Genomic DNA, 13169 nt, shown 5'->3' with positions numbered 1-13169 from the left:
TAACATTTTATGTCGAGCACTAACACGGTATCTGATGCTTACTGAGCCGGTGAATGGTCTTCTGACATAGATACGACTGTAGTTATTATTATTATGCCTGACCTTGGGGTAGTCCAACTTTTCACCCATATGGTGGGGATAATATGTTGTGAAAATGTCTGTAAATCATAACGCGCCATCAGAACGTCGGGATGGTTATTCCGAGTTCTCCCCAGAGCCTCTGAGCTCTTACAGGTGCAGCACTATAAAGCTGAGAGGCCGCAAACTCCTCTGTGTTCTGGGTACTCACAAGATGGAACCAATACTCCAGAAGGGCTAAAGCTTCCCTAAAACTGGGCCAAGAGATTCAACCTGATGACCATTCCCTGGTCCTGTTCCCCTTGCCTGTGCAAGGAGCACCCACAACGTCAAACTTGGTCACCGTCGCTTCCTCTCTGAAACCCACTCTCCCTTGGGAGCATTCCCAGACTCATCTGAGAATAAGTGACTTCCCCACACACTCCTTCACCCCACCAACACCACGCTTCATTTTGGACAGCCTTTCCGTGGACCTATTGCTTAGATGTCCATCTAAAGAATCCCAGCCTGGTGACGTGAGGACAAGGGACTCTGTGCATCCATATAACACCCACATCCACATAACGCCCACATCCACATAACGCCTACATGCATACAACACCCACGTCCACATCATTCCGTGTTAAGTAAAGATCCCTCTCGAAGACAAGGATGCTCAGTATAACACATTCAATCTCCATCCCATTCCCCTCCCCTAAAAATGTTTATCGGAGCCTCAAGCTGCTGGGAATACTTATTTATTTGGTCTATTAACACCAAGATCTGCAAAAACAACTTCTAAACACAGGATAAGAAAACTTGAACATTAACATTCTTCAATTTTGTGTAAGCTCTGCAGTACGGAAAATATACAAACTTCAAACAGCTGCAAAAATAGTGTCTTTGGGAGAAAATAGAGTTTCTACATCGATACAAGAAAAATAGGCATTTTTCTAATCCACCCCAGTCCCGGGGGCAGGTGGGGGTGTGTGGAGTCGCCGCTTGCCACCGGGAGGAACGCCAGCTCTCCCTCTCCGCCACCACCCACCTGGGGCTGGGCAAGCCGGGCTGCCGCTGAGGACAATCTTAGGGTGAAAGCGAGATGAAAATGCCACTTGGGAAAAACGCTTGGTTCCCCCCTCTGCCAGCAGCTGGATTGGTCAAGTGTTTTGGCCCCTTTAGGGCTGCTTTGGTCAGCTCCTCCAGTGAGAGGGAGGCAAGGGGATGGGGGCTGAGAGGATGGGGCTGTCTCTCTTCAGATCTCCTCTTCCATGTCTGTGGAGGAGAGGGAAGGAAATCTGTGGGGTTCCCTCTCCTTCCATCATGGCCAGCTTGCTCCATGACAAGGTCAAGGGCCCCACAGACAGTCCTTTGGACTCACACCCCAGGGTGGGGGGACTCAAGACCTTCGGGTGAATTTTCCACCAAGTGAGAGGTGGCAGGAACACAGGTGTGACTTGTGAGCTGCCCAGCTGCTAGTGGAGAAGGCAGGTCCCCTCACATTCGGAGGGGCCGGTGTCCCTCAGGAGGAGGACGCGGGGCTTTGACACAATCAATGAAAGTGCTCGAAGGCCGCGAGGGAAGGGCTCCCTCATCCCCCACCTCAGGGGAGCGAGTGAGGGGCCTGCCACCAAGGCACTGGTCTCCATGGCGAAGTGGTGGGGTTGCGGACCTCAGACCACCAGGGAACTCTGGAAAAGCACGGGCTCTTCTGACGGTGGGGTGCGCTGCCACGGCTCGAACGGCAGCGAGGCGGCTTTGGGGGCCTCTGGATCCTTCCGAGGCGGTGGCCTGGGGCTGGCAGGGGGCAGGGGGGACCCCGGGCCTGAGGGGCAGTTACGGAAAATGAAGCCCATGCTGGGGAAGAGGGGCTTCATCAAGCTGACGGGGCAGAAGGCCGAGCCGGTCGGGTTGAAATGGACTTTGTTCTTGTCAGGACAGGAAGTCAGGAAGGCCAGGTCAGGGCCTGGGGACCTGGAGATTGGAGAGAGAAAGACACACACACAGGGAGAGAAACAGCCAGTGAGAAGGGATGGGAGGTGCCATGGCATCGGGGAAGCAGGGGAGCTGGGTGTCTGTTCAAGCAGGGTGCTTACTCAAAGTTACTCAAAGAACTACAGGCCACGGAGCAACCACCAGGCTTTAGGCTCAGTAGTCCATTTATGAGAAATATGGCTGAACAACAGGGAATCTACTTCAGCTAGAAACAGGAGGGATTGAAGCTAGATGGGAAGGAGAACTTCCAGACAAGGTGATTTTAGAAGAGGAGACCAAGGATCTTTTAATTTGAGAGGTTTCATCACTACACACCCAGGCAAAATGATTTCCTAAGACACTACATAGCCTGAAGCAGAGTCTCTCAGCATCAGCACTATTGACATTTTGAGCCGGATAATCTGTGGTTGTAGGGAGCTGCCCTGGGCACTGGAGGATGCTCAACAGTGACCCTGGCACCTCCCCACTAGAAGCCAGGAGCACCTGTGCCTCCCTTAAGTTGTGACAACCCAAAATGTTCCCTGACATTGCCAAATGTCTTGGGGGGGGGGGGGGAGCAGGGTGAGGGGAATGTGTCCTATTGAAATCTACTGACCTAAGGAATCTCATTCTTGAACACATTTGAAAAGTGTGATTTTCCAAAGCCCTTGCTCAGACACAAGGGTAACAACCCGGGTGAGAAGGCGGGCCGACCGTCGACCTTTGCAGGAGGTCTGGGCTCTTACTCAACAGGTGGTCTTGACCCACCCTCCCAACCCCACTCCTCTGATCATGTGGAAGAAACAGAAGGATAAAAGGAGGGAGGTCAGGGAATTCTGGAGTAATGAATCCCTATGATAAGACGAGGAGCGTCTGGCCATACTTTAAGGGGGAAGCGGCTGAGAAACCACTGGTTGTGAGGGCTCCTAGGAAGGCTGAGGTGTGGTGCGATGGTGAAGCTCTGTTACCAGGAGATCCCTCGATCGCCTTCCTCTTCACGTATAATGTACAGACAGGAAAATGCACTTAGCGTATAGCATGGTTAACTGATGACCATTCTAACTGCAGAATTCTGGTAATTCCAAACCCAGGAAGAAGAGGGAGACAGCAGGAGGGCAGGGGTGAGCCCAGGGCAAGAGGTGGAAGAAAGAGGTGAAGACCCCTGTGCTGGAAAGGCCTGGGGTCCCAGCGGAGTTCACAGCGGCCAGGTCTCCCCTGACCAAGAAGGGTTTACAAGAATCCCACCTTACGAACAGTGAGGAATGGGCAGGAGAGGGGAATGCTCTCAGTGTATGCATGCCCACCTGGGGAACGTGCCCCAGGAGGCCAAGCCCCACTCGAAGGACATGAGGGCAAATGGCATGACTCTGAGTGGCTTGACTCCCCTCCTGGGAAATCCAGACCATCTTATAGGATCAGCAGCTAGGAAAAGGAAAATGTGGCAGAAGAACTGTGAAACACAAGAACTTTCCCAATGGGCAAGCTGATACACGGGAGAGGCCCCACTGAGCTGAGAATTTCTCTCCCAGGGCCTCTTGGAAAGCAATCTATAGGTCACCACCTCTTTTTTTTTGTTTGTTTTTGAGATCATGACCTGAGCCAAAATCAAGAGTCAGATGCTTAACCGACTGAGCCACCCAGGGCCCCAAGAGTCACCATCTCTCTCAAAGGATTAACACAGGGGCAGAAAGCCGGAGGAGATGGCTTGAAGACCCGTGTTGGCAGTCGTGAGTGTGGAAGCGTCAGGAAAGGCACCAGCCTCATTTCCACAAGTAATCCCAGACTGTGACTCCTCAAGCGTAACGTGGACAGGGCAGAGACACACGAGCCCTGTCTGCTTTAGAGGCAAGATCCGGTCTTTTCCTCCACACCGCCCCTGAGGACCCAGGGTTCTTGGACAGCTACGTAGCGAAGCTGGGAGCAAACAGCACGGGGGGCCATGTTTTCTCCCTAACTCCCACTCTGCCTTTGAGCTGTACCCTCTGTCGCTACCACGCACTGTCCTCTCCCTTACCTGTGACGCGAATGGAGCTCTCAAGGCTCCAACCCTGTCCTAGCGACATCTCAGCTCACATGCCAGGACCAAGTCTTCCTGACTGAGAATCTGTCCCGCTGACTGTGAAGCTGGTGGGGGGAAGGAAATGAGCTCTTTGGGGGTGCCTGCTATAGGGGACCGGGTGGGCATCTGGAAAGGTTCAGCCCTTGATCCTCTCTGCTGATGGGAAGGCGCTGTGGTAAAGAAGTCAGTCAACATCAGAACGACTTCTGAACTGCCCCACCTGGCGTGGGAATATTCCACAGTCCTTCCTTGTAAGGACTGGAAATTTCTGTCTGGGAGTTCATGACATTTGAACTACTACAGCCCCAGGGTGAAGACTGGGAAGCAGGGAGGAAGCTGTTCAGGCCCCACCACCACCACTCCACTGGGGACAAGACACTTGCCCTTTTTGCCTGAAAAGAACTACTAATATGTTCTCTCTCTCTCCGATTACCGTCTAGCAAACTCACACCTTACCCAGGGATGGGGGAAAAAAACAAAAACAAAACAAAACCAAAGGGTTTGGGTTTCAGATCTCTTTCCTTTCCAACTCTCCTAGCACTTGTGGCTGGCATGTGGGCAGGGAGCAGGTTTCCATAGAGATCATGATAAGCAAAGATTGAAGGGCTCCGAGTAGGTAATGTCAACAAGTCTGGTCGCGGAAAAAGTGCGATCCTGAGCATCTGAAGTTGACCATGGCCCCAGGCCAAGAGAGAGTCCAAGGCGGAAGAAGGGCCTGTCAGAGAGGACAGTAAGGGGCTGTCACCCCCATCCCCGGCCCCACCCTGTCCCATCCACGGTGCACGGTCCACAGGAGGTACTCACACAGCCTCTTCGAACACACGCACTCTCTCGCAGCCTTCCGGGGGCTCCCGTTTGAAGACATAGCTATGATTGGGCCGAGGGGAGGCGGCAAAGGCAAGGACCGGAGACGGGCTGCTGTCTTCAAGGCAGGCTGGGCGGCCCGGAGAGGAGGCTGCAAAAGGAGTGAAGCTGAGATCAGTGGAACTGAAGGAAAGGAGGCTTTTTGCTTTCCTGGGCTCAGGCTTCGGTGTAAAGGGGTGACACTAGGACATGTGGTGAGGGGGTTGGCAGTGTTATGCTAATAATCCACATTGTCTGACCATGCTTTACCTGAAGACAGCTTTGAGGTGGCTTACGGAAGTCTGTACCTCATTATATAGGATAAAAAAATATATAGTTGAGGGGTGCCTGGGTGGCTTAGTTGGTTGGGCAACTGACTCTTGATTTCAGCTCAGGTCATGATCTCAGGGTCATGAGATCGAATCCCACACCAGGCTCCATGTTGAATGGGAAGGTTGCTTGGGATTCTCTCCCTCTGCCTCTGCCCCTCTGCCTCTGTGCTCTCTCTAATATATAAATACATTTTTTTAAAAAAATACAGTTGTTTTGATGGAAAAATCAGGTCTAACGGCAATTCTGTATTCCCAGGAGGCAGACTACAATTGGGACTCCAAGTCATCATTAAAGGAATCCTAACTTCTATCTCCGACCACACTGCCCTGCTACAACATATCACAGCTTCGTCCTCTCCACGGTGTTGCGAAGCTATCCCTTCCTCCGGGAAGAGCTCTTGTACAGTCTTTACTCAACCCCACTCGTGGGATAAAATCCCTCTCCCTTTCCACGCAGCGAACATACTTGGTCTAGGCTGCCAATATTGACTTTATCTGTATTTATCTGTCATTTATTCCTTTTTACTCTATGCTCTGTTTACCTCTGCGTAGTGTGAGACATGCCCTTGACCTGCCTACCTCACAGGCTGTTGTGAGGATCCAGTTCAAGGAGGCAGGCCACAGTGCTATAGGAGAGGAGGGTCGTTATTGTGGGGAGGAAGGGCTTGGGTCTCATCCTCCCAGGAAGGAGCCAGGGCACAGGACAAAGCAGAAATCTGGAGTTGAAAAGGGTGGGTTTCAATCCGGGTGAAGTAGCGTGATTTCGGGGTGAGAGACCACATTCGCTCATTGTCTATCTTTCCCAACTGCCTTGAGACCTATTGCTAGTAATGTGCACAGTGGACCAGCCGGACAGACCAACAGGCTTTTCACTCCGCATGCTGAACCTTAGCCAAAACAGGAGGATGAGAGGCGCTGCTTGCCTGGGTCCCACTGAGACTAGAAGTGCAGGTGCAGAGACTTTATATATAAATTATAAATCAGAACCTGTGGAAAGCACCGTTTCTATGGCTAGTATGGCATACAGAATAAAGACGACCCATGAAGATATTCTAGTTGGTTAGTAAGGAGGACTCCCAGGCTTGAAATTGATTAGAGGGGGGAAAGCGCATAGAGGGCCCCCTGGACCTCAGGCGGGCCCTGCCTGGCCCCTCCTCAGCTTACCTTTGTCATGAGGGATTGATGCCAGCTCCTCGACTGTACCCCGGTGTTCCTCGCGGCTGGCCGGGCCTGAAGGCTGGGGGGATGCCAGGGGCACAGAGGGAGAGATGGCAAGGTTGCCAGGCTCCAGAAGGAGGAGGGGGTGGTCACAGCTGCCACTCTGGGGGGGAGCTGGGGCGCGGTGCCCATCAGGGATATCAAGGATCTGCCAGGAAGAGGGTGTGGAAGGACTCTCAGGCCCCTCTCTTCGGGGCCAGCAGAGCGCCAATGTCCCTTAAGCTCCTCCCCTCACTATTCTGGTCACTATCCCTGACACACAGCGACACCAGAACACGGCTTTCTCAAGTCACTGATTCAAGGGAAAGTCCCTTTTTATTTCTCCCCTGGCCCTTGTGACCCAATCTAGAATCACGTGCTTATTTGTACGGTCTTGTCAAGGTGACACCACCAGCAGGCTGTAAGCCTTGAGGGCAGGGACATTCTCCGGGAACACAAAGATGAAGAACATGTGAGAAGCATGCTAAGGGGTGAACCACCAGGATGCTGACCACGCGAGCCCCTGCAGGACAGGCACGCATGTCATTATCACATAGGAAATACCCCCTCCTTGCTTCCTGGTACTAGTACTAGTACTGGTACTAGTACTAACTAACCCTAGTACTAGGTACTAGGTACTAGGTACTAGTACTAACCATCCCTGGTACTAGTGCCCACAGCTCACCGAACTGTGTGCAGGTGTCTCGGTGGGTATCAAATCCTACATGGACATCGATTAAAAACCAACCAGCACGTAACTCATAAACTGAGGAGTGTGCCCATTAGAATTATATTAATACTGCCCAACTGGCACTGTCCAGTTGTACTGTGTCAGTTTAAGAACGTGCAGCACATGATTCTGTCTGGGAGTGGGGTGGGGTCGGCAGAGGCTGCCCAGGGGCACCTGGACATGGATGAATGCAGGTCCCCAGGTGGACATGGGGGGAGAGGTGAGGGACACAGGCGACTGAGGCATGGTGGGGGACAGTGATGGTGACAGGGATGAGAAGGCGGGGAGCAGGGAGCTGGTCGGTAAGCTGAAGAGAGCAGTGCCGAGACCATTCCTCCTGGCTGTGGAGTCTCCCCTCTACTTGAGGCCAGCTCCCTCTCTTCCCACCCAGCACCACAAGCCTGCCTCCGCTCCACCGCCCAGCTCTGCTGTCCTGCTTGCCAAGTCTATTCAAATCTAATGAACTCGATTTGTGTTTCTTGTGCAGGCTGGTGTTTGCACCACGCTCCTGAAGTGGCCACGGCCCGGAGCCCCCCAGAGAGCTGGAGTCCCACCAGCCTGCACCCACCCTCAGTGAGCCGCTGGCTGTCCCGCATCAAGGGCGCACCCCACTCACCCGCAGCAGCTCCTCTTCACCCTGTTCCTTCACAAACACCTCCTCCAGCTCTTGGTTGAGCCCTTCCAGGCTCCGGTGCAGGCAGGGGCTAAGTCGCAGGACAGGTGACCCTGAGGGGAAGCTGGGAGGGGATGCCTGAGGAGGAGGCAGACAGAGCGATCACAGACCACCCCCGCCTCTGGCCCGGCAAGTCACACAGAGTTACTAGTTCTGACCAGGGAGGGTAAGGTCATGTCTACACAGCAGAACCAAGTGGGTCAAGGAGGATCTGGGGACAGGGCCAACTGCAGTAGGAAAACTCTGGGGGCTTTTCTTCAGAAGTTAGTGCATTGAGAGGTCTAGAGCGTGCTTCTAGAGTGTGCAGGCTCACCACTGGGTCAATGGTAAGGGGGTGCAGGGGTGGAGGGGAGAGCCACTGGCCCCCCCCCCGGGTTCACTTAGTGAGCCCGAGTTGGCGCCTAAACCACCTAGGCAGCCGGGTGGCCACAGGGCATGCAGCGTGACAGACTCAATCAGTGGCCATAAGACCTGTGAGGACCTGCCCACACGGGGTGATGACAAGGAGCGCAAGCCCAGGAAGGGGTTGGACACATACATACCCTCAGGGCTCCCCGCACGGCATGGTCCCCTGGCAGTGGGGAGCCCCGCTCCTTCTCTTTCCCGTTGCGGCTTAGCTTCGTCCTCTGCAGCTGGTGCTTCAACTTAGAAATCTGGTAGCCAAGAGATGGGAGGGGGGAGAGGCAGGTGAAGTAAAGTTAAAGAGCACGGGGGTCCCTCCTCCCTGGTGCAGCTGCTGCCCAAGGCCCACCAAAATGCCTAAGAGGAAGATGGAAAACTTCCCAGGAAAGCTCGGTGAGTTCAGAACCGATGATATGCTCATTAAGCAAACCGGAGACCTTATGAACGAGGTATTTGCGGTTCCTGAATTTCATGTATTCCACGGATCAGTTGGAAAAATGAATCAGATGGATCGGTTTCCAAAAATTCAAAATACGCAGTGCCGAAACCATTTTTGTCTTTCACGGATTCCAAAGGCGTGGAATACCACGCTATTAACAGAAATGGGAAATGCTGATTTTGAATTCACTCTTCAAAGTCCATTTACAGCTATCTCAGAGGCTCTGGGACCAGGAAGGTTGGAAAGATTTCCCTTCATTTTAAAGGAGACTGCACTGAGCAAGGAGCCCACGCTCAAGAGGGAGTCTCAGGTTTTGTCCTGACTTCCATATCTTGTAACAATTACGCATTATTAGAAATGGTTTGGATTATTATCCCTGTCACATGTATAATTCTCCACCTACTCGCCCTCAGCTGGCAAAGGCTTGGGAAATGCAGATCTTTTTAAATATGGGCCCAAACTGGGGCGCCTGGGTGGCTCAGACATTAAGCGTCTGCCTTCGACTCAGGTCATGGGGGATCTAACCCCGCATCGGGGTCCCTGCTCGGCAGGAACCCTGCTTCTCCCTCTCCCACTCCCCCTGCTTGTTTTCCCTCTCTTGCTGTGTCTCTGTCAAGTAAATAAGATCTTTTAAAAGACCTGTCAAATAAAATAAAAATCTTTTAAAAAATTTAATAATAAATAAATAAATATGGGCCCAAATTAAATAGGATTCAGAGAGGAGATCTGCCATACAAGTTATGACCACTGCCAAGAAGAAGTGGTTTTAGATCTGCTCTCAGGCACCATTCACAGTGGCCATGCTTAGTGTAAACACCTTGCTTATTGATCATTCCAAACTTCACATACTCTGTATTTCCCACTAGCTTTTAACTTGGAGAGCATTCCCTTCACATTTTCTCTCTGTTCTTACAACCAAGAGCGGCTCGAGGGGACTCCCAGAGGGTCGGCCCTCAGGCGCTGCCAGCTGGCATGGCAGGCGGAGGCGGTTTGGGGCCCAGGATCCCTGTCTGTGCCACTCTCTACACGGCCTCAGTGACTGGCAACCTCAGAGAGAGGGGGAGGGCCAGTGAAAAGTGGGAACACACAACCATTTTTCTCTTCTTCTAAAAATAAGGCTGGGGGCGCCTGTGTGGCTCAGTGGGTTGGGGCCTCTGCCTTTGGCTCAGGTCATGATCCCAGGGTCCTGGGATCGAGCCCCCGCATTGGGCTCTCTGCTCAGCAGGGAGCCTGCTTCCTGCCCCCCTCTCTGCCTACTAGTGATCTCTGTCTGTCAAATAAATAAATAAAATCTTTAAAAAAAAAAAAAAAGGCTGGATGGGATGCCTGGGTGGCTCGATTGGTTAAGTATCTGCCTTCAGCTCAGGTCATGATCCCGGGGTCTTGGGAGCAAGCCCCATGTCGGGCTCCCGGCTCAGTGCGGAGCCTGCTTCTCCCTCTGCCTGCCGCTCCCCCTGCTTGTGCTGTCAAATAATAAAATCTAAAAAAATTTAAAAAAAAAATAAGGCTGGATGCATAGTTAAGTAGGAGGTGAGGTTGGAGGCTTCCAGCTCCTGGAAACTCACTCCCTGTCTTCCTTCAGCCTCGGAATGGCTTATCCAGGTATGACCCCCAAGCACACGGAGAACAGTGGCGGCTCCCACCCTGCGCCTGGTTGCTGGAGGGCACCTGTGATCCCTAGCAAAGCTCCTACCAGAGGAAAGGTATGGACTCCTAAGCTGGGCCATGACACTGACAGGTTAGGAAAAGGCAAGTGAGACCGAAGATCTGAGGCCACTTTGGAGCAGATGCACCCACGACGCTGGGCGTAGACAGGAGGCAGCTACCATGGCCAACGAGTCAAAGGAGGCAGTTACCTCTTTTCGGTGGTCTGTGCTGCCCCAGGACGCTGAGCGCTTGTGTGTACAGGAGCTGGCCCGCTCCCCTTCCAGCTCTTGCCAGCACAGGGGCGTCTGCAGGGAGAGAAACCCCATGAGACAGAGCAGCTTCTCAGGCAGGCTCCAGGGACGCAGCCACTTCCTGGTCAGAAGTGGTGGCTCTCTGAAGGCTTCTCTGTCGTCTGATCATCAGCCTTCCAAACACTGCCCGCCTCTTTTATTCTTTGAGGCTTCTCCACCTGCACTACCTCTCTCCCAGTCCACGTCCTCCAGGAAGCCCTCTCTGATAAGCCAACAAGGCCAATCTGCTTTTACTCTCTTGTGACCTTTACACATGGATTCTAGCCCCAGCTATTCCAGGTGCTCCCCACGGGACAAGTCCTGCCCTCCCTATCCCAACCAGCTCCAGAAGAACACAGGCTCAGGGAACCACCAGCATCCTCCTTCTTGGACCCTTTATGCATAGGTCTGGCACAGGTCTGGGATCCTGGGAGCGTCATGTAAAACAAGTTACTAGACGGGACTCCAGTAAGCAATCATTACTTGGTAAAACAGGAAAAATGTCAGTAGGGGTCCCCCGTCCTCCATCTTCAACCGAAGCAGGAGGCTTCTGTGTAGCGCAGTGTCTCCTGCTGGCTGATTTTTCCCTGCACACGGACTGAATGCTGGGGGCTCCAAAGTCCTCCTAAATAGTCATGAGAGGGGACATTCTCAGCAAGGAGGAAGCCAGAATTCTGAACTCAACCCTGACCCTGACCCTTCCTGGCTTTATCGCAGCTCCTTCTCCTGGGCCCTGTGCTGCCCTTTGTGGGAAAAGACCTCTCAGTCGGCCATATCCCCCTCCCCGGCTGCAAAGGAAGGCCAAGGGCCCAAGATTGAGGCAGGGGGAGTCGCAGACCCATTTCCTGGGCCCCAACCTGAGGGAGGAAGCTGCTGGCTCAAGCAGGAGGCAAAGGAGTACTCGATCACTTCCCACCACCAACACCCCCTGCTTCCATTCCAAGGGAGGGGCCCAAGGGGGAATGTTCCAGGGGAACCAGCTCTAAGTTCTCTGCACGAGCTGCCAAACCATGAGGGCCTGGGAACCATCTCTTCCAGCAGATCTGCTGACCTCCCCCGAGAGGTTGTTGCAAACAGAAAAGGGGGAGGATAAGAGCAGGGGAAAAAAAACCCAACCACTCACCACCCAACAGCTGTGAAAAGAGCCAGGGAGGGGGTGGGGGGCAAACTGCCCTGTGCGACAGCTGGACGGAGGGGCAACAGGGACCTGAGTCTCCCTGGCTCTTCCTTCTCCCAGCTGCTGACCAGGGCCTTTCCTGTGCGACACAGCCAGGGTAAAATCCTACCCCACCCTCCTTCCCTGACTGCGCCACAAGGAGGACCAGCCAGGGCTCCAGAGTCCACGGCCCCCTCCTTCAGGAAGAAGGCAGGGAGCACATCCTTCAGGCCACAGCCCAAGCCCTCGAGGCAGAACTAGCTGTGACAGCATACGGCAACCAAGCGGCTAGCTGGTCGACTTCCCAATGTTTGCATCTCCCCGAACTGGGGTGCCGGTACACAGAGCCTCAGGAGAGCTGCTGCGCATACTGCAAACGAGGAGGTCCCCCTCTCCCACAGTCTCCTTGGCCCAGCAGATACACAAACGCGCCTCCCCACCTCGGGCTTCAAAGCCAGCCCTACAGATCATTAGCTCTGCTCATCCAAGCTGAGCTTGCATACAGGGCGAAGGTGATGATGCCCATTTCCCTTCCATCGGGAAGGTACCACACTCCCAACAGCCCCACCCATTAACATCTCTTACAGACTCTTCAACTGCCTTCATCCTTCAGAGAGGTGTGAGGGGTGGAAGGAGAAACGTGGGTTGACAGTGGAGTCTGGAAAGGATGTGAAAATTCACGCCAAACAGGGATCATGTCTCTCGGTCCATCTTACCTCACCTCTCTCTGCTCAGCCACATCTTCTAGCAACCAGGGCCACCCCTGTGTAAACCATGCTACAAAGTCACTGCTTTGCTGCAACACCTGGCTACGCCCTGGTCACGGATGTCGCTGTCTTACCTTCCATCCCATGGGCCCTCACCCTCGCTGTACCCAGGCAAACCTAGCTCTGCCTCCTTTCTCCCCTTACCCTGGACTTCTAAGCCTGCCCTCTCCATCTAAGAGGGCCTGCCCTACCAAGTCTTCCCAGCCTGCCCCTTGGGGAGCCCATCTAACTTGTGTATCTCTTACTGACTACTCCTCTGCTCGTCTCCTCTGTACAGACGGCTCGGAGTATACGTCACCCACACACCGAACATACAGTTACCGAACACACACCGCATGTCAGGTACTGCTCCAGGTGCTGGCGACACAGCCATGTGCAAAACAACAAAAATCCTTGTTCCCTTTGAGTTTATGTTCTAGCTGGGGACACAGTGATAAGTACTAAGGAAAAAACACAGCAACGAAAGGAGATAGGAATGCTAGACAGGGGAACATGATTTTAAATGTCAGGGACATCCTCAATTAAAGAGTAACATCTGAAGGAAAAAGTGAAGGGGATGTGGGAGTGAGCCAGGCAGATATCTGAGGTACAAGAGATCCAGAC

The 13169-nt window shown here is 53.3% G+C and overlaps 1 protein-coding gene across 1 annotated transcript in view; it reads right to left on the bottom strand.

Annotated features, from left to right (window-relative positions):
- Positions 1-800: 800 nt before the first annotated feature.
- FAM117A (family with sequence similarity 117 member A) overlaps positions 801-13169 on the bottom strand; it is a 44324-nt gene continuing 31955 nt past the window's right edge. Inside the window, exons 3-8 of the mRNA XM_080826425.1 lie at positions 10563-10658; positions 8408-8518; positions 7809-7943; positions 6430-6631; positions 4895-5045; positions 801-2031 (exon numbers count right to left, since the gene is read on the bottom strand). Coding sequence (XP_080682551.1) covers positions 1731-2031; positions 4895-5045; positions 6430-6631; positions 7809-7943; positions 8408-8518; positions 10563-10658 — 996 coding nt within the window. The 3' untranslated portion in view covers positions 801-1730. The remainder of the gene's footprint in view (positions 2032-4894; positions 5046-6429; positions 6632-7808; positions 7944-8407; positions 8519-10562; positions 10659-13169) is intronic.

This window comes from Martes martes, assembly GCF_963455335.1.
Source record: "Martes martes genome assembly, chromosome: 16".
In the NCBI taxonomy this organism is placed as follows: Eukaryota; Metazoa; Chordata; class Mammalia; order Carnivora; family Mustelidae; genus Martes; species Martes martes.
Note: the sequence above shows the minus strand (reverse complement) of the source record. Positions and strands in the feature narration are given on the sequence as shown.